This window comes from Kogia breviceps, chromosome 13, assembly GCF_026419965.1.
Source record: "Kogia breviceps isolate mKogBre1 chromosome 13, mKogBre1 haplotype 1, whole genome shotgun sequence".
Taxonomy (NCBI): Eukaryota; Metazoa; Chordata; class Mammalia; order Artiodactyla; family Physeteridae; genus Kogia; species Kogia breviceps.
The window spans coordinates 56,038,630-56,066,529 of record NC_081322.1 but is presented as its reverse complement, the minus strand read 5'-3'; the positions used below and the strand labels follow the sequence as shown (position 1 = coordinate 56,066,529).

The 27,900-nt window shown below is 38.5% G+C and overlaps 1 protein-coding gene across 2 annotated transcripts in view; it reads right to left on the bottom strand.

The window, feature by feature from the left end:
• The window catches only part of NCOA7 (nuclear receptor coactivator 7), a 141,101-nt gene that overhangs the window by 80,194 nt on the left and 33,007 nt on the right, over positions 1–27,900 (bottom strand). For both annotated transcript variants that reach the window (XM_067010702.1, XM_059083949.2), the window contains exon 3: positions 541–761. In XM_067010702.1, the coding sequence (XP_066866803.1) occupies positions 541–761 (221 nt within the window). The remainder of the gene's footprint in view (positions 1–540; positions 762–27,900) is intronic.

The window sequence follows — 27,900 nt, the reverse complement described above, 5'->3', positions numbered from 1 at the left end:
CCCTCAGCTACAACTCTCAAGTCATCATCATCGTGGTCTTTTTTTTTTTAACCAATGGATACTAGGCCATTTCTCCTCCATTTCCTATTGCCTAAGAAACAGTGAAGGCATTTCTATCAACATTTTTATGGACATGTCTATAAATATTAAGAAAAATATTTCTCATACAAGGAAAGTGACCATTCATTTAATAAATATTTATGAGCAGACACAATGTGCTAGACACTGTGTTAGATGCTGGGAACATAAAATTAAACAAGACACGCCAACATTATTTGTCATTCTCTTTAAACAAGATTATATATATATAATATATCTATATCTTTACACAATATTTATATAAATATAAATTACTATAATTGTCATTCCCTTTACACATTATATATTATATATATACATGCACACATAGTAGCTGCTCAATAAACTGTTACTATTATACATTATATATTATATATTATGACCAGTTACAAATTATCATTTTTTAAAAACTATTACAGATTTTTTAAATGAAAATACTACAGAGTTGCCGCCAATACTCACCAATACTATAATATCTCTTTAGTTCTGTACGCCTGATCTCCTTTAACTGATTACTTTTTCTCTTTTTTTTCTCATCAGTAATATATTCCTCTTCCACAGCAATGCTGCACATGTCTTGTTCTAAAATGACTGTACTAGCATCTTCTTTTCCAGAATGAGTCCTTGTAGCCATAGCTGAGGCTGTCTCTGCATTTTGTTTGGCTTGCTTTTTCTTTTTCAATCTAGAGATGAGAAAAAAAAAATAAAGGAAAAACATTGGAGAAATAATTTGCTAAGAGAAATCATATTAATTTCATGCTACTGGGCTTTGAGAAACTAACTGATATTGAAAACTCTTTATATTACTGTTAATTACACTTTCCTGTTATTTTTTTCTTTTTTAATCACTTAAAAATTCTTATGTGGAGATCTGTGGCCTTTTCTCAATTTTATATCCTCCATACTTACGTCTCAAAAAAAAATCACTGGGAAATGCTTTAGACCTGAGGAAATACTAGATTCTTCTATAGGCTATAAAATGTTGGGTATTTTTTTTAACATCTTTATTTGAGTATAAGGGTATTTTTAATCAAGATATGCAGCTACCCTACTACAATGCCATGTTTAGTGCCTTACATTTTTTTAAGTGTTTCTGATTTCAAGGGTACCTTTGGACTGATGGGCAAGCATATTTATATATTTATATATATTTATATTTTTATATATAAATATATATTAAATATATATAAATATAAATAAAAATATAATATATATATATTATATAAATAAAATATTATATATTATATAAATAAAATATTTATTATATAAATAAATATTAATTAATTAATTATAAATTATAAATATAAATTATATTTATTATATAAATAAAATATTATTTATATTATATAAATAAAATATTATATATATTTTATATAAAAATATAAATAAATTAAATATATAAAAATATATATAAAATATATATTTTTATATATTTATATTTATATATATATATTTATATATTTATATAAATATATATTTATATATTTATAAAAACAAAATCCTTTATAATTGGCTCACACACTGAGTAGAAAGGTTTGGCAAGGTATGAACTGGTTCAGGTCTGAGTAATTCCTTTCCTTTACACATATGATAGTAGTAGTGAAGAAAGAGCTGCATTTCCTGAGACAGAAAATACCACAATGACAACATATAGTGTTATGATTACTAATATAATAGCTGACTGATACATTAGTTAACATATTTGATGTTTTCAATTCTTCACTCCTAAGTCAAAGACGTATAACAGAAGTTTATAATAATTCACTGAAATCCAGTAACTCAAAATATTTTCCAGTTGATGTATCACCCTGGTTAACTGACGTGTCACTCTGTACTCACTAGTCCTTCTTAAGAATGTTTTTACTGCCCCAGAATGTAAAGAATAAGGGCCTTGGCCTCTACTATATGTGGCAGTCTGGTCATATATAAATATTTTAAAAATTAGGATCATTTCCCCCCCCTTCTATCTAGGCACAGTTGGCTTTCTCACACACATATCTATTTCCTTTGCTGTCTTGAGCATCTATACAATTTGATGTTGGGCAATGGATGAAATGTTTTGGGAGAAAAAGGAGATAACTGTCGGATCAAACAGGGACTAAGGTTTGATTTTATGATGATTTGCTCTGTAATGTTGGAAAAATTAACAGTCTAAAGAGGTTTCTCACTGAGGCTTAGCTATCTAAGTATCACGGGGTCTTTTATTAAGATCAATTGAAAAAATATGTGTCAACAGTAAAATACAAACAAACAGAAACAGTAGGATATACCCAAATGCAATCATAGGATGACATGAGAACTAAGCATGGTATAGTTCATGCTTTGTTCAAGAAGTTCATGGTATAGTTCAAAAACTCAGCTTTTGAGATAAAGGTACCATACCATGTTCTAACAAAACATTTCAACTAAGCTGTTATTCACTGAGCAGCCAAGTTCTTATATTTTCATTAGCTAATAAATGAGTATATGGCCTAGGAGAAAGGAGAGCTGGAAAAAAATCATAAATGAATATATTGCCTATCTCTTAGCTTAGCTCTCTCTTTAGGTTTACTTGTTAAAAAACAAATAAGAACACAAACTAAACAAAATTGGAAATTCATAAAAAGGAATTATATCCAGTAAGCATGTTTTTATTTTCTATCCTCAGATTTTAAACTGTTTTTTTCTGGTAAAAGAGTAGATGGCTCTTTGCAAAGGTGTATCAGATAATGCTCCTAATAAAACAATTTCTCTCTTGATCAAGATTTCTGTATGAGGCTGAAATTAATATGCAGTAACCTGGATATCACACAGAGATCAGCTCTTTGCTTAGGGAGGTCTATGCAAAGAGTTGTTCTCTGTATCCAGAAGGACATGCTGATCTTGTTCTGATATACTGGTTTAACAAAACATGCTTGAGATGAATGTTACTGCCCACTTTCAAAGATGATTCCTTCCAGGGAGGAGAGAAAAGAGACTTCAAAAATTAGTTCTATGCAGACTGAGATATGTTGCTGCTTCTTAATCTCCTGAATTTTTCTACTGTAAATTAATTTAAATGTCCTTAATTCATTGTTCCCACTATAATTAAACTCACTCAGATCTAGGGCACATATTTTGATGAACAGCAGCACTGTTGGAGACATCTCATTAGAGACTGATTTTCACACGTGGAAATAACAAAATGGGACACATTGTTTCATTCATTTTCCCCCCTTTCCACACAGACCATCATTGTCAACCCATATAGGCAAACAGTTGTTATTTCAGAAAGAAAAAAAAAAAAAAGCTAGATAATAGCAATATCAAACTTGTTTAACAGAAGACAGAGTACAATTTAACACTTCAGTAATTTTACAATCAGCTACATCTTTTGTTTTGATTAGAGAACTCATGAGAATTTGTTTCTCTGTAGGTTATCAATATGAGTGGAACATTTTGATCTTGTAACTGGAAATCAGATGTGAGTTCTGGAAGCCCACTGTAAAATCCTTCCCCAAGGCATGGAAATACATTGTTAATACTTTTCTAAGGGAGGATAACTTCCAATCTGATAAATGTGGTATAGTTAATGCTCTTCAAACATTCCATTTTAGGGCTTTTATCTTTTAAGCCTTCCCTTTTGTTCTTCAAATCAATATCATTCTAAGACATTCTCACAAAAGGGTTATGTTATTACTAAATTAACTGGAAACAAAAAGTTACATAAGAAAATAAACTCCCTTTATTTCACCAAAGTTTTTTTAATGGCCCCAAATGTACACATTTATATGGTGGACTAAAAAAATTACCTGGGGCTTCCCTGGTGGCACAGTGGTTAAGAACCCGCCTGCCAATGCAGGAGACACCGGTTCAAGCCCTGGTCCGGGAAGATCCCACATGCTGCGGAGCAACTAAGCCCGTGCGCCACAAGAGAAGCCACCGCAATGAGAAGCCCGCACACCACAACGAAGAGCAGCCCCCGCTCGCTGCAACTAGAGAAAGCCCACACAGAGCAACAAAGACCCAATGCAACCAAAATTAATTAATTAATTAATTAATTTTTAAAAAATTACCTGGCAAGTCATCTTAAACAGATGAGTGATTGAAAATGGTGAGACATATTTAACATTTGATTGCTGTGAATCCAAAAAAAAAAAAAAAAACCCCCAAACCAAAAAACTAAGAACCTTTTGTGATGCTCATTTGTCTTTTTAAAAAATAGATCACAATCTCATAAAACAAGTGTTTATTACACAATCTCCTCTCACTACTGTAACCAAGCCCTGTCAATTCTATTTCCTAAATCTCTCCCTATCAAATACACCTCTTCTTCTTGGTCTCTGCTCCCATGGAATGATTTCAGGCTTTCATCATCTCCCTGACTGAACTATTTTTTTACAATATAATTTATTGTTTTTTGTTTTATTATGAAAAGAATATGTGCTTATACTAGGAAACTTTGAAAATGCAGAAAAATAAAAATAACACTTAAATCAAATGAATGCTAACACTAAGAGGCCATCACTGTTTGGGGAGAAAATGTAAAGGTCGGGACAATTACACTAGTCAGACCTTCCCCAAGAGCCGAAGAATTGAGGCAGTGTGGCTCACCATCGTGATTCTCAGCTTCTTATACGTACCTTTCCATAAAGGATATTAAAGGACTATATACAGTAAACAAGGACCTACTGTATTGTACAGGGAACTATACTCAATATCTTGCAATAACTTATAATGGAAAAAATCTGGAAAAGAATATATGTGTATGCATGTACGTATAACTGAATCACATTGTCGTACACTTGAAACTAACACAACATTGTAAATTAACAATACTTCAATTTTTAAGAAAGGAATACTAAGGGGCTTATTTTGGAATCTCTTGGCTCTTTTTTTTTTTCTTGGCTCTTTTTACATTAAAATTGTGTGCACTTGTAAGACATATGCACACCTCACTTTTTCCCCTACTCCTATCGTAACCCAGAGACAGCAGACTACAGAAATAAATAAGGTGATACTGCTAAAGAAAGCATTTTTTAGTAGCTCAATGAAAACTGTTTTCCTCTGAAGCTTTTGCCTTTACTAAAGGAAATAAGTTTAGAGCACTGGCGGCCATCAAAGCCAAGGGCCTGGAGCAAATTCCTTTCTTTGTCTCTGCAGAGGTCTCCCCTGTTGCCTACTGACCGCCAGTGGAATGTAACACAAAAAGGCACCAAATGAAGAGAGGAGGCTTTCATTAGCACTAGAGTGAAAGCTTCACGAGGGCAGGGATTTGTTTAGGTTTTGTTAATGCCATACTCCCAGGGCCTGGGCACAGTACACATTAGCTATTCACTAAATACTTCTTGAAAAAATAAATAGATAAATGAGGTTACGTTCTGATTTGTTTGAGATCTGCTCTCCTACAAACATGCCATTTCACAGCTTTCTCTGATTAGCAACATGTTCTCAAAATTAAACTCTCGGGCTTCCCTGGTGGCGCAGTGGTTGAGAGTCCGCCTGCCGATGCAGGGGACACGGGTTCGTGCCCCGGTCCAGGAAGATCCCACATGCCGCGGAGCAGCTGGGCCCGTGAGCCATGGCCGCTGGGCCTGCACGTCCGGAGCCTGTGCTCCGCAACGGGAGAGGCCACAACAGTGAGAGGCCTGCGTACCGCAAAAACAACAACAACAAAAAAAAACCTCTCATCTTCTTATCTAGATACTTAAAAAGAAAATATATTAGCCACATATAATTAAAAATATATTAAACTATAGACTTCTTTCATTAATATTAACTTAGTGGCTCTCTATGACTCTTTCCTTAATTCCATAATTTGAGGTCCATGTGTTTCTATACAAAGTGCCAGAGACATAAATATCTAGCACAGCACTGTGTAATATGGTAGCCACTAACTAGCCACCTGTGGTTATTAAATGTAATAAAAATTAAATAAAAAATTTAAATTCAGTTCTTCAGTTACAACAGTCATATTTTAAGAACTCAATAGACGCATGTGCTAGTGGGTACTGTATTGAACACATGTATAGAACACTTCTGTCATCACAGAAAGTACTGGACAGTGCTGACCTAGAGCTGACTCAACAGACAGCCCTACTAGCAAGAGACTAGAGGAAAGACTGAAAACAGAAATCGTTTCATATTTAAAGCTTATTGAGTATGTGCATAGAGTACGTCTACAAGGGTATAACAAAAAATTTGTAAAGTGAGTTTCCAGCTAAAGAAAGGTAGCAGCTGTGGGGAAAGAGAGAGTAAGAAAAATTACTTTCTGCTTCTCTTTTATATATTTTGGATTTTAAACCATGTACAACATCTAGTCCCCCCCAAAATTGTTTAAAGTATTTAGTCTTTGAAGTCTCCTTCCCACAATAATTTAACACATACATTGTCACATTTTTAAAATTGAGTTTTACTTTTTAAAAAAGATTATTACTAAAAGTTTGAAAGAGCTGTCTTCTAACAGCAACTACTATTGAGTTGACTAATGAACCAGGCACTGTGTTATGTACTTTATAAATATTATCCTATCCTCACAAAAGGCCAAGGAGGTAGGCAATCTTATCTCCATGTTACAGATAAGAAAAGGAAGGCTGAGAAAAATTAGGGTCACTTTGCAAGGTCACAGGGCTTGGTAAAGTTGTGGAGCAGGAATTCACAATGGCCACATGGCCTCCAGGATCTCTCCTAAAGGTGTTATGGCACATATATACCTTGACTTTAAAATAAAATCCACTGGACTTTGGAAATTCTCTGAACTATTTGAGGGAGAATGGTTTGGCAACCTGGGAGGCTTCAATGGAGAACATGCTCACAGGAAGGAAAGAGGTTCTGAGCTTGGCTGTCTGACAATCAGTTGTGACCTTCTTTGGAAATAAGATAAACTCTCCAGGACTTCTAAGGTAAACAAAAGCAAGAGGTTGACATGATTTTCAAGGTCCTGTCTGCCTCTAACAGTTGGCTGAGCTTAGGAAATGTGCTAAAGCTCTATTTGAGGTTAAAAAAACAAAATCTTTTAAATCCAAACTAAACCTTCCTAAGAGTCTGCACTTTCCTGTGCTCCCTCACATCTGATTACATCTTCCACTGCAGAGCTTCCAGCCCTGGGAAAATCCAGAGGTTAAGAAAGAACACCCTCCATATGCAAAGGATGTTTAAAAAAAAGCGGGGGGGGTGCCCAAAGAAGCTCTGCTCTACAATTTGGAGCTAATATCTCCATGAAGAAAAGTAGAAAATGTCAAAACTGAGCAGTCATGGAGGCAATATAATCTTCTTTTTCTTTTACCTTTTTTTTTAAAGTTTTTTTCATTTTCTTAAGCATACCCCTTGGTGTCTCATTTCATCCAGTTACAGGTAAAGAGGGGATGAGACTTGGTCTGTGGAACTCCAGAGAACATATTAATGAGCAAGAGGAAGTCATAAAAAACACTAGTTCAATATAACTTTCTAACAGAGCAATCCAATAGTGGAACTGGCTGTTTCACCAAGAAGGGAACTCCCCATCACTGGAAGTATTCAAGCAGGTCAGGTCCAAGTTGTGACCTACCAAACTGCATGTAATTGCCTTGCATATTTTTTATTGGAATATAATTGACATATTATATTAGTTTCAGGTGTACAACATAATGACTTAATATATGTATATATTATGAAATGACCACCATAATAAGTCTAGTTAACATCCATCACCACAAATAGCTACAAATTTGTTTTTCTTGTGATGAGAACTTTTAAGATCTATTCTCTTAGTAACTTGCAAATATACAATACAGTATTATTAACTATAGTCACCATGCTGTACATTATATCCCCAGAACTTATTTTATAACTAGATATTTGTGGTTTTTGTGGGGTTTTTTGCGGTACGTGGACCACTCACTGTTGTGGCCTCTCCCGTTGCGGAGCACAGGCCCCAGACGCACAGGCTCAGCGGCCATGGCTCACGGGCCCAGCCGCTCCGCGGCATGTGGGATCTTCCCGGACCGGGGCACGAACCCGCGTCCCCTGCATCGGCAGGCGGACTCTCAACCACTGCGCCACCAGGGAAGCCCGATATTTGTGTCTTTTGACCACCTTCACCCATTTCACCCACCCCCCAATATAGTCTTCTTTAATACAAATATTTCTCCTCAAAATTGCTTCTGTATGGAAATAAGAGTATTAACATAAAAGATGTAGATGTAATATTATTTCATTTAAAAAGTTATAGAACAGTATTATAGTATGACCCTGTTTTAGTGAAATAAAACAAAAAAATAAAAGAAAACCCTCCAAGACCAACAACTATTCCATTTAGCTATATATGTACATAGGTTTAGATATACAGGTACGGGAAAATAGTTGGTCAATGGGGAAAGAGAGAAGAGGGGTAACTTTTACTTTACACTTACATAATTTGGTGTTGAATTTTTTAATACAGCAAGCATATATATTAATTTTGTAATTATAAGGCAAATAGATTTTAAAAAACTAAACATCTATAGCTATGACAACATTTTGCTAAATCTCGTTCAGAGGTATATTCTTTTTTCTGAATCCAGCTATCACAGTAAATTGCTGCACTGCAACCCCAATCCCCTTCTTTATCAAGGCAGAGCTGGTCTGTGGCCCTCACGGGACCTTCTCTTAGTTCCTGATCTTGGCTGTTCCACTGCAACCTTGTCATTGTACTGTTCTGACCTTCAGAGTCTTGGCTGTTTTTTCCCAGTTGCCTAAACCAGACTCTTGCCATTTCCAGACTCAGGGAAATGGGCGTTACCACAGAATAAGTTCGGCCTGTGAGCCAGAAACATCTGTGTTTGAACCCTCATTATTCTTTATTAGGTATGCATCTCCAGGCAAGTTACTAAATCTCAATTCAGGTTCCTCGTCTGCGAAAGGGAAACAATGGCCTCAGATGGGGTTTTTTGATGATTAAACTAAGTAGTACACGGACAGCTTAACTGTACTATTAAACACAACCTGTGCCTGGCTTCCAGTAAGAGCTCAATAACCAGATGTTCCTACTTGGTTGTGCCACTGTAGTTGTCACTACTTGGGGATTTCTCAAGATCCAAGAAAATGAGGTAACACATAAAAAGAGTATAACACAACAAGGAAGGTGTCTGAGAGATTCTAGACATTATTCTTCTCACCGTACATAAATATTAACTTTAGTTAACTGTGCTATGAATTTAGACACCAGCACAAAGCTATTTATTATTTCTAGAAGAACATCACTTCTGGTATTCCATTTCATTTTGTGATTTCACAAATGGAAGGTCAGTTTTCCATTTCCACTGCAAATTCCCAACTGGGATAAATGCCAAATAAAATGAAACTTAAAAGCCGGGGGCGGGGAAGAATCATTGAAAAACAAAACACTCACCTAATGAAAATTCTCTCTTGGAATTATGATCAAATAAAACCAAAAAGTTCAGGAGTAATCCCTGGAAAAACCTGTAGATGTACCTGATTCTAGTGCCACCCTTTGAAATGTGCATTCATTTTTTTCATTTAGTCTAATTTTGATCATGAACTCCCCCTCTCCCCCAGGAGAATTCATCAGTTCAAATGGAAAAACTCTGGTTCATAGAACCAACACAGTTAGAAAATGAAATCCTTTGGCTTTGAGTTCACTAACCAGCAATACAACCACCCAGGTGAACACAGGTAACAGAATTTCCCTTGGCCTCAAGAAACAACTGCGTTCCAATAAAGACTGCTAAACAGAATGCCAATCAGGGAAACACCACAAAATTTTCCCTTTTCTAGGATTTCTTTGTGCTATTATAACAGTGGTGAAATCAGCAGATCTGAGGGGACTCTGGTAATCAAAGTGCAGGTGCCAGGAGTGGACGTAAACAAATTGTCACACTTTCAGAGAAGGCCTGGGGGGGTGGCTTCATAAGGGACATTTCAGAGAACCTTACATGCTCTCCCCAGTACCGGGATGACAATGGTACTGCCACAAAATGGATGCCTACTGTGTAGAATGTTTGCCTTGTATTTACGAAACAAGAAAGGCTTTTGTTGCATATAGAGAGTGCCCGTGTGGGAGTCTGGTTCCCTTTTCCAAAAATCAGGATGCTGAGTCACAGCCTGAAAAAGTTACATGGGAATCAATCCTACGTATGGACAACAGCAATATATACCTCAGCCATAAACTGAGGAAGGGAACCAGAAAAGGGAACTTGCTCTGGGAGATAAGAGAATTGCATGCTGCTAAGAGTAATCGGCAAAGTCCTGTAAATATAATATAATATTTAAATATTCGGAATTTTACTGCTTAACAGTCAAGAATAAGCTGATAAACACAGCAATATAGAAATTAACCAAAATCTGCAGACAGAAGTGTTAAGAAATGACTAAGTATTGGTCAGTTTTTAAAATTCCCTTTTGCTTTATAATGGTATTATGTATGTAGTTTATTTAACTTAATATCATCAAATTAACTAGCTGTATTAGCTTCCTATGGCTGCTGTCACAAATTACCACAAACTTGGTAATTTGAAACAACACACACAAAAACAAAAAAACAAAAACAAAACAAAACAAAAAAAAACCACACATATTCTCTTACAGTTCTGAAGGTCAGAAGTCTGAAATCAGTCACGGGGCCACACTACCTGCAGACACTTTCCTTGCCTTCTCCAGCTGCTAGAGGTGTATTCCTTGTGGCCCCTTCTCCCGTCTTCAAAGCCAGCAGCACAGTTTCTCTTTTCACTGTCACACGTTCTTCTCTGAACACTGAGATTGCATTCAGAAGCCAACCCAGATAATCCAGGATAATCTCCCCATCTCAAGAGCCTTAACCTAATCTTATCTTAAAGGTCTTTTAGCCAGAGAAGGTAACACTCCCAGATCTAAGGATTAGAAGCTGGATATCTTGGGGGGTCATTATTCAGTCTACCACACTGGCTAAATTAGCTTTTGCATCATAAATAATTGTAAACTGAGCAGCGTATCACTGTAGTGTCTTAGTTTCCCAATTCTAAATCACTTCTGCATCTATGCAATGTGTTGTCTCCGTTATGTGAAAAAGTTCACCCCTGTCAGTGACCGACAGGAAGCAAATATTTCTCAAGAAAAAACAAAAAGTTGACTCAGGACCATCTTGAAATCTAAAGGTACAATGAAAATACCACAAACATAAGCTCTCATTTTATGTTGGGTGACTGCAAAACAGCCTCTTGGAGGTGGAGATATTGGAAGGAAAATTTTTAACAGGCAGGATTTCTAAGTTCATCTCATTTTCATATCTGATTTCTTTCATCTTCACTGAAAACAGGTATTCACTCTTTATGACCAAAGCCAAGAAGTCCTCCAAATATTTTTTTTTCTTTTACTAGAGTCCCTTAGCATGCCCAGAAATCTTTTTTTTTAAAGTCAGTTAACTATTTTTTAAAATATCTTTTACTCAGAATGAATCATATGCTCAGATTCCCCAGTGACATTTACAGAAAAGAGCATTGGGATATATATTTCAATGACATATGTATCTCAGCATAAAAGCAACATATTTCAGGGACACAATTCTTCTGAAGAAACAGAAAATTTTGATTTATTGAAGCCATTTAAGCAAAACAAGCAACTAATTAAAGGATGCTACTCTGAAAATTTTCAAGCAGAAATATGAAGATGCCAGGGATCTTGTTCTCAGATTTTAACCTAAGTCCCTGTTAACTGCTTAAACTATAGAAACATGGAGAAAAATAAGGCTGAAAAAAGACAATCCTGAAAAAAAAAATCAGTTTAGTATATAAATTAACATTTTCCTGAAGGCCTATTGCGTGAAACACATTTATGATCTGCAGAAGTGGCCTGCTTACAGAAAACAGTTATGAGTGGCATAAAATTATAATATGATCTAACTCAACTTCTCTCACCCTTCCAACTTTTAAAATATATTCTAATAATTTTTAACTGCTTTTAAACAAGTTAGACACACACATATCCTTTTATGATAATGTTATTTCAATGTCATAAACTAGACACGGGATCATTAACTCCTCCTATCATTATAGGTACTTTCAGAAAGAATAATCTTACATAAGGCATGAAAATTTTTGAATTATTTTGGCAGGTGCCCATAATTTAGTTGGTTTACATCCAGTACGTAGATGTATTTCTTCCAATTAATATATATTGGTCATGTCCTTGGGAAGTGACATTGCTCAAAAATAAAATTCAGGGAATGGGAGACTAGTAATACCTACTTTGAAATTTTTCCCTACTGAAATTAGTGTAGAACTTTGGGGTAATTCATCTGTGTGTAAGGGTGAACCAAACATAGATTTTTGAAGAAAAATCCTGGCCTTGCTTTCATGTATCTGAGGGCCCATCTCTAGGGTGATGATCTTCCAACCACACAGCAGTCTTGGTCAGGGTCTTCAAAAAACCTCATCAGTGGTCATCTCTCAAGTATACTAGTTTGCCTGTAACCAACCAAAGTAAACACCTGTGGTTTAATAAAAAATAATATTTGACCTTTTTCTTCCTTTGGTTTCTGGCACAGAGTTCCCAGAACATTTGGTGTCTTCTGAGTGGTGAGAATGTCTCTGTACACTAATGAGATGACTCTGGTATGTGTGGGGAGGAGGGATAGGGAGTGAGGGGCCCTAGATAGTTTCAAGATAGGGGTTGGTCACCAGAAACACCAAGGCTTGATTAGAAGCTTGGAACTTTCAGCCCCACCCCCAGACCTTGAGAGAGGGAACAGAGGGGAGGGGCTAGAGATTCCGTTCAATCACCAATGGCCAATGATTCAATCAATCATGCCCACCCCGTGAAACCTCTGTGAAAGCCCTTAAATGACAGAGTTCAGAGAACTTCCAGGGTTGGTGAAAAAATCAATGTTCTAGGAGGGTGGCACACCTAGAGAGCACATGGAAGCTCTGTTCTCCCCACCCACATACTTTGCCTTATGCTTCTCTTCCATTGGGCTGTTCCTGAGTTATATACCCTTTATCATAAACTGGTAAATGTAAATAAAGTGTTTTCCTGAGTCCGGTGAGTCATTCCAGTGAATGAGTAGGGGATCGTGGGAACCAAATTCATAGCCAAGTTGGCTGTATGTATGGGTTGACTCGGGATGTGGAACTTACAAGGAGCATCTGGGGTGAGGGCAATCTTGAGAAACTGAGCCCTTAAACCTGTGTAGTCTAACGCTTACTCAGAGCTGTTAGTGTGAGAATTGAATTGAACGGTTGGACACCCAGCTGGTATTGGAGAATCCAAGAATACCAGATGCTAGACTTTGCCAAAGAACCAACCTTGAGCACAGCAGAGAAGATGGAGGTGAGACTGATAAAGACTTGTGTGAAAAACATGCAGGCTCCCCCTTCCTCTGACAAGAGTTGAATGATTGAACACCTGCTGGCAAGTTCTGCTTGGCCCACAAGCACTTTCTAAAAATCCAAATGACCTAATGGTGAGCATTTAAAATGGGGACATTTTACATTAAAATCCAGATTTCAGGCTGACCTTGAAGAATTAGAAGACACAACAGCACTGGACTAGAGCCCCACAGGGCAAAACAGGATGGAGAGCAGGATGGAGAGCGAGAGCAGCCTCCCTCCTCTGAGAGGGCATGGGCTGCACAGTCATCAGTCTCCTCCTTCCGTGCAGCACCTCCACGCCCAAGGCTGATGGCTACCGCGTAGCATCCACTCATTTATATCACCGCTTTGGTTCCTAAGGTCACTGTTTGCATTTTTTGCTACAGACAACATAAAGTTTTATTCGTAGGTCAATTCAGATCATCAGGAAGCTACAGTCTTGGACTATACTGTGTTGGCCTACTGCAGAATGTCTTTAAGTCACGTTTTGGCTTCATATCCTCTCTTTTCACTCATAGTCACTGCAATAAATTGCTCTTATGGATGTTAAAGACACTACCACTAAATTTTTAGTGTTCTTCTTATCTAGGATGTGAATCCTATGTAATTTCAGAATTAAAGGCTAGGAAGGGCTTTGTCACCTGGGGAACTGGTGTGCTCCACCCATGATTAGGGAGAACTATGGAAAGGAGTCCCTTTATATCACTAACCATGAAGTAGTCATCCCTCGGTATACATGGGGGATTGGTTTAGGGCCTGCAGCCAGATACCAAAATTCATGGACGTTCAAGTCCCATAGTCGGCCCTCCATATTGGCTAGCTCTGCATCCATGGCTTCAACCAACCCCAGATCCTATATTAAGCTTTTGATCCACAGTTGGGTGAATCCAGGGATGCAGAATCTGCAGATTCAGAGAGCTGACTGTATTTATTGAAAAAAAAAAAAAAAATCTGCATATAAGTGGACCGAGCAGTTAAAACCCATGTTGTTCTACGGTCAACTGTAGTTCTGAGTCAACTACACAACTAATAACATGCCATTTAGTGTTCTATTTTTCATCTCAATTTATATGTTCCCTAGCCTGGACTTTCAGTTTTTAATTAGTATTTTACAATTTTTTTTTATAAGGGTAACACAGAGAAAATATATGAATATGTGGATAATTGCAACCTCATTCCTTTTGCTACCTCCTAAGGGAAACTCTGGGTTTGAGTCTCAGCTTTTTCCCCTTTCCTTGGTTCTGGGCTTATTGACACAAATGTGAGAAATAAATTAGCAGGAGGAGAGAAGTGGAGAAGAATATACAGTGAGAGAGGAAATAGAAGAAAAGATACTGGGACTTCCCTGGTGGCGCAGTGGTTAGCAATCTGCCTGCCAATGCAGGGGACACGGGTTTGAGCCCTGGTCCAGGAGGACCCCACATGCCGCTGAGCAACTAGACCCGTGCGCCACAACTACTGAGCCTGCGCTCTAGAGCCCGCGAGACACAACTGCTGGGCCTGCGTGCCACAACTACTGAAGCCCGTGCGCCTAGAGCCCATGCTCCGCAACAAGAGAAGTCACCACAATGAGAGGCCCGCACACTGCAACGAAGAGCGGCCCCCGCTCGCTGCAACTAGAGAAAGCCCGCATGCAGCAACGAAGACCAATGCAGCCAAAAATAAATAAATAAAAACAAATAGATTAATTAATTAAAAAAGAAAAAAGAAGAAAAATACCTAAAAATGAAGGTGGAAAGACGGAGAAAGGTAATGACTGACTGGATTTGAGGAGACGCTTTGTGTAGGTTTCAAGACAGAGAAAGTTTGGGGAGATAGCTGACAGCCATGTAAAAGTTCAGAGAGATGGGCAAAGAGGATTTTTTAAAAGTTCTATTATATATAATGCATTTGCTCCCCTTTTGGATGTTTTCTGAGAGGTGAAGTAAGTATTTGAATTATTTTCAATTATTCTCACTGTCATACTTACTTCTTTGAATATGACTTAATGCTGGGACTGGACCACAACAAGTCTGCTTATATATATGGGTTACATAAATGTAGTTTTTATAAGGTGCCTCAAATCTCTATGGAATAAGATGGGGCATGAATGAATGAATGAACAGATAAGAAATAAACAAACTTCAGTGCTGCAATGATAAAGCAGGCTTATTATAAGTTATCTATGTCAAATTCCACAAATTGTTAAAATCCTTGAATCCCACCATGTCACATAGACTGAAAGGGACTAATACCACAAGTGAAGTTGCCTGATACCCTTACAATGACAGAAATCAAACTCTGCCCAACACCAATGTACTAATTTAAAGAATATAAGGTGCTCTGAGGGGGACAACTACCGTGAAACCTAACAACCCCCCCACCACTCGAACACCTGCCCACTTCCCCAGATAAAGAGAACTGGACTTTTCCATCATTAACCCTTCTTCATACTTAATATGTCACTTGGCACACGGAGATGAATCAAAATTTATTATATGCCACTAACTGAGTAATCAAACCACCTCCTCCAAGAGCAGTCTTTACCAAGAAACTTTCACTTTGATTTTATTACGTTTTCTTTTTGATTTTTTAATAGTAGTTGATAAAAGGCAAGGTAATTTCATATAGATTTGCATTTGTTTATATAGTTTTAATTGTTCTGATCTGAGAAATTCCTTTTAACTTTCGTACACCTTACGGAACTCTTTTATACCTTTATAATATTGGAATAATAGTCATCCAAATTTCCTGTGTATTTCCATGTTCCTGCGTTAGGTCATAAGAGAACTCAGCTGGACTTTATTTTGGCTGAGATTGAAGAAGCTTCTGAACAAAACCAAAATATAATGATAACAATATTTCATAAGATGAGGGAAAATAAATATGTTTTTAACTATCACTGAGACGCTCTGCAGGGAGTATACTAGCTGCAGTTCAAATGAAAGTCAAACAAAGGAAAGTTTCATTGCTGTTCATATGGATTAGCGCAAAGAAGCCCCAATCAGTAAAAAGCAAGGCTCAATATTTAACCCATGTATTACACATTACAATTTCACAGCAACATGGGCAAAAACTAAAATTCAGCATTTATCAACTATTACATCCTTAGTAAATCTATTATATACACAAAAAATAAGGAGTTCTTCATCAATATATATTAATTCCTCTCTATTCAGATATTGTTTTAGGGGACTTGTGATGTTAAAGCACTAAATTGAGTTTTCAGAATTCTACATAAAGTTGTCACAATATTAAAGATTCTAAAATGGTAAAATAATAATAATTTAAAATGATAAAATAATTACCTAAGCTAATAAAAAATGTATCTTTTCCATCTTGTTTTCCAAGAAGCACAAATCATAAAATTTCAGGTAGGAAAGCTCCTTAAAAGTCATCTCACTGAATTATCTATCCAGTGATGGGATTAACAATTATATTTACAGACTCTTTCCAAACACTCCAGTGCCTAAAAATTCACCAAGACGCAAGATACATCATTCTTCTTTTTAAAACAACTCCAGTGCCTAGTTCAGTATCTGATACACTATAGATAATTGTAGTAGACTTTTGTTGACCTCCCTACAACCTGTTCCTCCTTGTTTTACCATCAAGGACCCATTTTCAATAAATATACCCTTCCCCCACTTTTAATACCATATCTGGGTAGGGTTCCACCCCAGCTCCAGGGACAAAAAACACAGTTGGTCCTTGAACAATATTAAGTTTGAACTGCATAGGTCCACTTACATGGGGATTGTTTTCAAGAGGTAACACTACAGTACTACATGATCTGAGGTTGGTTGAATCTGTGGATGCAGAACCATGGACACATCAGAACTGCAGATATGGAGAGCCAACTATAAATTATATGTGGGTTTTTGACTATATGGAAGGTTAGCGCCCATAACTCCTGTGTTGGTCAAGGGTCAACTGTATTTAACCCAGGCCAATCAAAGCACTGAGGCTCCTCCTGCACAGCTGCCCAGAACCAGCACATAATCGAAGCTGGTCCAATCAGAGTGAAACTCAGGACTCACGTGAACTACAGGTAACACACTCACTTTGCCTACTGTTGCACAGGGGAGATCCTGTGTTGTCAGTGTTTATCAAGTAAACCCTGGGAAGGAAGACAAAAGAATGGAAGAGCTTATATACAGAGAAACTGAGTCATGACGACATTATTTGGTCCCCAAATCAAGGTATTCTTGAAGTCAAATCTCAAATCTATCTCAGGACGTTTTAACTTATGGGTGCCAGTAAATCCCTCAACTCCTTTCCCCCTAAGCTGCTTTGATCTGTTTTCGGTTACTTGACACCACCCACCCCTCAAAAAGAGAGTTCAGACTATTATGTAAATTTACATATGAATGACCCCAAAATGTGGACTGTCTGAGCTGGGGTTGGATAGCAGCTGGGAAGTTCACCATCTTTGTCCTGTGACAATAAAATGCATGCCTGCTGTATCCTAAAACTAGATCATGTGTCTATCAGGTCTGCATTATTAGGGGACTTAAGAGAATTTTTAGGGTTCTAGAGTAAACTGTCTACTTATTTAGCCTTCAGTAAGGTCTTCCAAAAGGAGACAAGTTTGGGTTGTAACTGATCCGCTGAAAGTAGAGCCAGATGAAAATACAATTTCACGAAGAGAAAACCTTTGTTTGCGGCTAAGAGTGTGGTGACCTAGAGTCTTGCAGAGGTAGGAAAGCCAAATTATCTGCCCCAAACTAAAGTCAGTACAAGGGAAGTAGGGGACTTCAGTATTCTTTTTTGTTTTTTTTTTTAAGTCTTTATTGAATTTGTTACAATATTGCTTCTGTTTTATGTTTTGGTTTTTTTGGCCGTGAGGCATGCGGGATCTTAGCTCCCCGACCAGGGATGGAACCCGCCCCCCGTGTGTTGGAAGGCAAAGTGTTAACCACTGGACGGCCAGGGAGGGACTTCACTATTCTGAGATGAGGATTTGTGAGAAGCTGACCTTCCTCAGGCCCCTTACCTCCAGTTATTCCCTGCCAGACACGCGTGATGATGGCCCCATTGCACAAATGCAGCAGAAATACAGCCCAGGGCTCCTAAGAAGGAAATCAATAGTGCCTCCCCAGCTCAGGTCACTGGTTTTCACTGCCCTGAGGCATAGACCCAGAGGGCAGTGCTACTCTCAAGGCTAAGGAGATGGGCTGAGTACCAGCCCACAGCTGAGAGACCAGAATTCTCAAGCCAAATTCTATCTTCATCCAAAGACCATGGCTCCGCCAAGGCTATGGTTCTGGTTTCCAGCCATGGGGTTTGGCCAATGAAAACAGAATGAAAGCCTGCTAAATTTTTTAATGGAATTGTATTGCCAGGAAAAAAAAAAAAAAACAACCCTGATTTGTCAAACAAAATGGACTTGTAACTGCTCAACTCCCAAAGGAATCTCTCCATCCCCAAGTCTATGCCATCAGAAGATGGCTACTAGAGAAGTCCGGCTCCCAGAAGGCTCCTCCTCCACGCTGTCAAAACAGTGGATTAGAGAGTAGGTGGCTCTGAGCAGAACCGGGGCTGCCCTAAGGCTTCCCAGCGAACTGATCCACCGCCAGAGAAGCAGAACCTGCCCTCCGGCCGAGTACAGCGGCCCGCTGGCCACCGTGTGCGCCTTCCCAGGTTGCCTTTCCCAAACCGGAGTTTGCTTATTTTTATTTTTGGTTTTTTTCCAAACGGGAGTTTTCACTTAGGGAGACTCTAAGCTGGACAACTACATGAGCTCTTTCCCACCCAGGAAGGTGTGAGGCTGGAGCTGAGGCAGTCTGCTTGTCACCACATAATGAGGGTTCAGAGCCACCCTGGCAGCTCCCCCGCAGGGTCCGCGAATGGAGAGGAAACAGCTGAGAGATGTAGTGTATGAACCCACTTAGTACCCTGTCTACTCCTGGTGATTTTTTTTCCCACTTGCATGAAAAGAAACACTAAACAATGATGACTTATAAGTAAATCAACGGCATTTATCAAGCTCTGCGTGAGACTGAATGCCATATTCCACCTCTGAAGTTTCTATCCGTTGGTTTGACTTCCCGCTTGCACCGGAGAACTGAGATTTCTGCTCCTTGTGGCAGGCCTTTCAAAATGTGAGAGAGGGCTTCCCTGGTGACGCAGTGGTTGAGAGTCCGCCTGCCGATGCAGGGGACACGGGTTCGTGCCCCGGTCCGGGAGGATCCCGCGTGCCACGGAGCGGCTGGGCCCGTGAGCCGTGGCCGCTGAGCCTGAGCGTCCGGAGCCTGCGCGTCCGGAGCCTGCGCTCCGCAATGGGAGAGGCCACAGCAGTGAGAAGCCCGCGTACCGCAAAAAAAGGGGAAAAAAAAAAAAAAAAGTGGGACAGAGAGCACACCCACCCCTCACACCAAGTTTTTTTTCCTCTTCTGACTAAACACCTCCAGTCTTTTCCATTTCTCTTCACACAAGATACGCGTATGCTCCTACTATGCTCATTGCACTCGAACACAGTTCAGTGCCTGCAGAATCTCATCTGGGCCTGGGCAGGCAGGCATGGAATCTGCTATCCTCTCCTCAGGGTGACACTAGCTGCTTAGGGCTGTCACAGCACACTGTCCAATGTGGAACAGCCTCTTAGAAAATACTGGTGACTGCATGGTTGGTAAAGGAGGAAGGGAAAAAAGAAAGGAAGGAGAGAAAGAAGAAAGAAAAATAAGAAAGACATAAAATGAGGAAAGAAAAAAGACAGGAAAAGAGAAGGAAGGAAGGGGGAGGGAGAAACTTAATAGACCAAGACATCCCCAAGTAGCAACTTTTAAAAGCATGTGTTTTACAGCAGAATGGTAACATCCTATGAAAAACACTGCTTGTAGCCACATAGCACAGGGAGATCAGCTCGGTGCTTTGTGACCACCTAGAGGGGTGGGATAGGGAGGGTGGGAGGGAGGGAGATGCAAGAGGGAGGAGATATGGGGATATATATATATATATATATGTATAACTGATTCACTTTGTTACAAAGCAGAAACTAACACACCATTGTAAAGCAATTATACTCCAATAAAGATGTTAAAAAATAAATAAATAAAATTAAAATTTAAAAAACACTGCTTGTGGGAGTGCAAACTGGGACAAAATTTTTGGAGGGCAATTTGGAGTAATTATTGAAATTTTAACTGTACATAGGCTTTGATGACTGCTAGGAGTTTATTCTACAGAAATATTTGCACAAAAACACAAAGATATGTATAAAATACAGTTCAGTGCAACAATGTAATAGCAAAAAAATGGAGCCATCATGGAAAGATGTCTATATTATACATAGCATTAAGTTTTCAAAACGGAAGCTATAGCAAGTAAGAGAAAACATGATTATATATGCATGAATATTTCTGAAAGGATAGGCATGATTCTATTACCCAGGTTACCTCTGAGGAACAGAAATTGCAGAGGAGAGGGGGGAAAAAAGGTCAGAGGACTTTAAAAATCATGTGTGCTACACTCTTTTATACTGTTTGAATTTCTTATTTTTACCACTTACTGCTGTTTCAAATCATGAAAAAAGGGTGAACAGGGAACTCTGCTCAGTACTCTGTAATGACCTATACGGGAACAGAATCTAAAAAAAGAGTGGATATATGTATAACTGATTCACTTTTCTGAACAGCAGAAATTAACACGACATTGTAAATCAACTATACTCCAATAAAAATTAACTTAAACAAAAAAAATGAAAAAAGGGTGAGCCTCTGCAATTAGTAAAAACCATGTTCTTTCTCAATTACTCTCTGTTCCTCTAGTTCCTATTTCTCGTTCTAACAAGAATAATGCTTCAGTGTGCAGTGCCCTTGGCCAGGTAGGATACCAAGCTTCTTGGTGGCACAGATGAATTACACACTCACCCCAGCGACACTGCAGTCACAGAGCAGCTGGCTCCAGGAAATGCTCCACGCAGGGTGCAGCAGTGATGGAGCCAGCAGAGGCTGGGGGCTGTGAGGCCCCAGTAGATGATTTCTAATTCTGGTCTCATCTGACCCTTCAGCTGCAAGCAACACTACTGACCAGACGTTTTCTGGCCTTCTGGACACCACCGCCTCCTGGTGTGGAAGGGTCTCTCCATCTCAAACCCCTTGTGCTTGTGTTCAGGAGGAAGGTTGCTGGCGACAAGGAGGTGGTGCCCAGGTGAACACTGATGGGATCAGAGAGACTGGGACACACAGGCCTTCTACCAGATAAGGAGTTTAGAGTTTATTTCAAGGGCTACGAAAAGCCACTGGGAGATTTAAGGCAGAGAATGAGATGATCTGATTTGTGTTTTAAAAGTTTTTCTCTGGCTCCTACATGAAGAATGGGTTGTAAAGGGCAAGGATGGAAGTGGGGAGATCAGTTAAAGGCTACGGCAGCAATCCAGAAGAGAGGCGATGAGAATTAGGAGATGAAGTGGACAGGTTTAGGTTATGTTCTGGAGGTAAAGTCCACAGGGCTTGCTAATGGATTAGGTGTGGAAAGTGAGGCAAAGAAGGTTAAAACTGACTCCTAGATTTTTGGCTTAAGCTAATGGGAAGCCTTGCTTACTGGGATGGGGAAGGTCAGGGACAGAGCAGGTATGGGACTTGTCTCCTCACACTGTCTTCTCAGAAGACTCACTGCCCATGGCTTCCATTTTTATTCCCAAACTCCTGACTCTTAACTTTATACCTCCAGTTCAGGATTATGCTCCGAGCTTCTTCCCTGTGGATCCAATCACCTGCTCCACTTTTCTATGCCCTCTTCACAGCACACCAAACTCAAGATGACCAAAAGTGAGCCTGAAAGTTGCCTCCCCAAATCCTGGTTTCCCTGAGGTGAAACTTACCACTATGTACTTACTGGAGTACATACCACTATTCATTAAGCTGTTTACATAGAAACCTGGACCCTGGATTCCGCTCCATTTCCATCTCCACAGTCCACCTTTGCTATTTCCTACTGATTTTACCTTCCTTCTACCTTTATACAAGCTCTCCCTCTACCGAGAATGAATCCCATCACCCTTTAGCTACCTCATCCCTATCATCCCTCAGAGATCAGGTCAAACATTACTTCCTCAAGAAGGCCTTCCCCGATTCCCAGACTTGGTTAGGTCTCCCAGCAAGAGACTCTCTGCTGCCATCTATTAATACTTGCTCTTTGCAGCACTTAGCAATAGTGTAATTGAGTAATTATTACTTCAATTAGCTGTTTAATAGCCGGCTCCCCCATTAGAATGTAAACTTCATGAGATAAGGGACAGTGTCTGTTTTAGTTATCACTGAAGGCTCAGTGCTTTGCACAGTATCCAGGCTATACAACAGAACCAAAATATACATTTGTGGAATGAGTGAATGAATGAATGACAATTCCCTAACTAGCCACTAGCTGACCCTGGTTAAATAACAACCGCTCAAGACTCAGTAACTCACCTCTACCAGGAAGTTAGCTTAAGTGGTTTTTAAGGTATTTTTTAGCCCTAAATGTCTATAAAAATAAAAAACTAAGTAAATAACAAATATAAACCGTATGGAGATTCATTATTCAGAAAATAAAACAATCTTCATTATGTTTTTTTGAAATTTCTTAGAATTTTCTTACAGCTGCAGAGGACTACTTTATGTCCACATGTATTCAATAAGTATTATCTACATCAATATTTTTAAGTCACTTTAGTTGTATCTAGTGATTTCAGATAAGTGTTTCATGAAAGCTTACTTTCCATGGTTAATTCTAGAAATTAAACACAATTTCTAGAAGTTGGAAAATAATTTACATAAGATGCAAGAAAGAAAGTTATTCAGTGGCTCCACTTTAGTTGTATCTAGTGATTTCAGATAAGTGTTTCATGAGAGCTTGCTTTCCATGGTTAAAGCCAAACAGGTTTGTTTATTAAAAACAAAAACAAAAATAAGCCACCCGCAAGTTCCTTTTAATACTCTCCCACTGTGTATCAAAGTACATCTTATTTTTAAAGATTCTTTATCGTTTCTCGATAATCTGCCTACCAAATATTTTTGCATGCATTATGATGTTTAAAAAACAATGAAAACTTCACAGCTTAACATGACAGTTCTCTTTTTTTTTTAAAGGACTATTCTTATTTCTCAAAGGAAACAATTCTGTAGAACCAACAAAAAGGAAGGAAGAAACAGAGGGAAAGAGGCCCTACGTATGCTAGTGACCGCTCTATAATTTCTCTACAGGAAGAAGCAAGGGGCAGAACTGAGTTTTAGAAAGCTTAAGGAAGACTTGCATCTTTTATTAGGACTACACGTTTCTTTGGGGTGGCATGGAGGAGTACTGATGGCAGGGGCATGAGGGAGGATGCTAAAGCCCCCAAAGCATCCTGCCTCCACCCAGACTGACACCAAAGGCCTGCCCCACTTATTTCTTCTAAGCTTTTTAGTTGTCTGCCTAGACAACTAAAATAGTTTACGTGCCTGTGCGTGATCTTCACTATGAGCACATTTGTCTTTCCTGGTTTCCGCTTTTTCCTTAATTTATCCTTTTCTCCACAATGAGGTCAAACTATGAGAATCACTTCAAGTTTATGACCTCGAATTAATAAGTCACTAAATTTCTAGGACCAACAGTTTTACTCTATGGTCACATAGGTTGGAGCAAAATTTTACCTTGAAAAAATTAGTTTCATTAAACACAATTTCTAGAAGTTGGAAAATAATTTACATAAGATGCAGCAAAGAACGTTATTCAGTGGCTCCAGAGAGAAACTGAAACTAGTAACAGAATTTTGGTGGGCAGGACATGTGGCAGGGGAGAGAGCAGGCTCAGAGACCATGCCACACTGGGGACACAGGATGATGACACCACACCGGTGTGAGATCTGGACCAGCCTGGCTGTGAAAAACAACACAAGCTTCTGAGATCCTAGCTGTCCTTCATGAGTCCTGCCAAAGAACTTCCCATTCGTAGCAGTACTTCCCTAGGAGGTAAACTTGGTGCTGTGTTTCATTATACCTGGTTGTGAATTCTGAGTAGCCCATCAGCCAAAGCTAATTTTAAAAACTCAACTTCTAAGTCGGAAAGAGAATGACAAATACCATATGATATCACTTATATGCGGAATCTAAAATACGATACAAATAAACGTATCTATGAAACAGGAACAGACTCACAGACATAGAGAACAGACTTGTGGTTGCCAAGGGGGAGGGGGATGGGAGAGGGAAAGATTGGGTGTTTGGGATTAGCAGATGCAAACCAGTATATACAGGATGGATAAACAACAAGATCCTACTGTATAGCACAGGGTATATTCAATACCTTGTGATAAACCATAATGGAGAAGAATATGAAAAGAATATATATATATATATATATATATATATATAACTGAGTCACTTTGCTGTACAGCAGAAATTAACATGACATTGTAAATCAACTATGCTTCAATAAAATTTTTTAAATTAATATTAAAAAAATTAAAAACTCAACTTCTGAGCATCTTTGGTACCCTAGACCTTCATGGGCCATAAATGAAGCCTTTTTACTGACCAATGACAAATGGGACGTGTTAAAACTAATTGTTTGTGAGCTTATGGACTCATTCTTCCTCTCCAGAATTCAAACTTCAATCCTTCATTAGCATTACCAATGAATTAGTATGTGACTTCTTACCTAGCAAGTAATAAATTAATTCAGTGCTTGTTTTATTGATTGCTATAATAGTTAAAAGAGAAAGAGTAAAGTAATGGGGGCTCCCTGTAAGGGAGGTGGGTTTGAAAGCAACCAAAATTTGACCAGGTTGGGTTAGTTAGGACAAAGTGGCATAGAACCTCCTAACAATTATCAAAACCATCAGTCAAGAGGAACTTGTCCAGACACATGGTCAAGGGATTGATCCACAACGGGAAAAAGCTGAAATGATTCTCTAGTGACTTGGAAGTTCTGGATAGGAATCTTGTGGATCTGGGTCTTCAACGATGTTTCCCCCTTACCTTTCAGCTGAAGATTGTGACTGTAAATCAAAAGGAAGATATCTAAATATACAGTAGATAGTGCAAGACAACTCACCCAAATGATCTAAGGAAATCCCTCTCAGTGTCCCAGTCACATGCAAGTCCATGCACTTTCATGTGACCATGCATCTACCCAGTCTTCCCTCCTTCATTCTCTCTTCATGGTATCTGAAGACAGCCCAATGTCACCTCTTTGATGATGATGCCCAAGCTCCTTTGGACAGTCACTTCTTTTACCCCACACTCATAGCACTTGGCAGTCACACCGGTTCCAGTACTTATCCCACTGTTACTACCTTATAAGCACCCTGTTATTACACCAAACCGTGCATTCTTACAAATGTTTGCCGAGGGAAAGGACAGATGAGTATGACTTCAAGGCCAGAGTCTAAAAGGGAAATGGCTCAAGAGGCATACGTTCTTTCAAAACAATTCTGCCAACTCCGTCACAGATGAGCCTGTTGAAGAGGCAAAGCAGAAAGCATCTCCAGAAACAAGTGTTTCCTGATGAATCCATGTTTTCAATGGGCATAAATAAGGGACGGTAGAAAAGCACATAAAGAAACTCAAACAAAAGCAAAAAACAAATGACACAAACCTGTAAGAACAACAATGGACAGCTGAAGATCTGAATGAATAGAAGTTTGTAAACAATGCAAAGGAAAAAGTAACAAGGAAATTCTATGGATGTTGAGAGGATGAAGGGATGAGAAGCAATAGGCCCACTGCCTATGGCACCCAGGATGAAGTTAACTTACAAGAGACAGAAAATAGATCTAGTCCAATCCTATTTTGCAGCTCTATCAAACAGACTAGGTGAAAAACTAAAAAGCATAGAGCATCCATGGCTAAGAAGAAAATGAAATCCAGGATGAAGTCTCTAGCCCTATAAGAAGCAACTCCTTGAGTGGTAGAAACATTACCAGTAAGAATCACAGAAAAAGATTAAAAGAAAAAAAAATCCTGGTTAAAAAGAAAAACAACACAGATTCTAGAAATGACACACTAAAAGCAGCTTGATACCAACTCCCAAAAAATAAACTGACAGATATTAGACAAATCATTTGTGATTACTTAAAGATGAATTATTGGCTGCTTGGAGCCACCAGTGGTATGCTAAAATGAGTGAATACAAACTAAAATAATTATCTTTTTAATAGGGCTGCTAGATTTGGCATATTGATGACATGTCACAGGAGGCAGTATATCAAGATTTCACTAAGGCTCTTGAAAATGTCTGTTGCTACATTCTTAAAAGTAAGATGGAAATAGCTGAGCTAGAGAATTTGGTTAAGTGAACTTAGAGAAAATTGATTTACAGCAAGTAGAAAGACTTAAAGATAAATATTTAACTACTAATGGTAGTAGTTAAATAATGAATATGCCAGACTGCATAAAGCTCTCCAATCCAGCATTTTTATCAACTATTTGGATAAGGACATAGAAGGCATGCTGTTCAGGCTGTGTCATCTGGCCCAAACTGGAAAGGACAGCAAATAGGTTTGATGTTGAAAATCAGGCTTCAAACTTCCTGGTAACTGAATAATGAATGGAAAACAAGATAAAATTAAAATTACAATTCACAAGGAAAAATACTCTTTTCTGTCAGTGTGAATATGATTATCAACAAACTAATGAAATATGATGCTGTATTAACAAAAGTAAGGATAACAAGTAATATTCCTACAAATACATTATTCAAGACCATATCAAGATGGTGAAGAATCTGAAAACTATTTTATGTGAAGAGATTTAGAAACTTAGGATAGTCAGCCTGGAAAAGAAAAGGTTCAGAGAGAATATGATGTTATCTTGAAATACATGCGATGATAATATACAAAAGAGGGATTTTATTTATTTTGTGTGGATCCTAAGTAACTGGGAATGAGAAGAATAAGTTGAAAGGAAATAAATTTTAACTAAAAATTAAAATACAATTGTCTACTAACAAGAGCTTTTCAAGCAAGAAACAAGTAGCCTTGGGAGTCGCTGGGACACTCCTCTGGCTGGAAAAACTCAAATCCAGGCTAGAAAAGGCCTATTTGTCAGATGCAGCGGAGTTTCCAGCCATGGCTTGGTATCCCAGATGACCTTTGTCTTTCAGCTAAAAGATTTTATGTTTCTGAACTTAGACATGGTGCCTGTAGTAAGGTGAGGAGTGGAAGAAAAGGAGATATCAAGTTTATATAAACTTGACACTTATTTAAGGAAATGCTGTCTTTTCTTTCTGATCTCTCAATCACTTCTTTCAAGCCCCCAGGATGTTACCTAGTTACTATATTGCCTGGTGCTTCTACATCCCAGACCTACTCTTAGAGAGGGGCTGAAGTTTCTTATAGGATGTGCCTATAAAAGAAACTGTGTACTAAAAGAAAGTCATGGAGACACATTAGATTTCTGAATGCAGGAAAAGAAATTTCCCAGCTGTTATCCAAGTCATACAGACTCTCCACTGCACATTATTACTTACTAGCAGGAAGATTTGTTATTGCCTTGCTTTCTGTACACAGAAGCGGATACTTCAACAGGCCCAACCAGCCCTTCTCATCAAACTTACTGTCCATCAAGTTCCTATACAGATGTTACTGCCCACAGCATTAAAATTA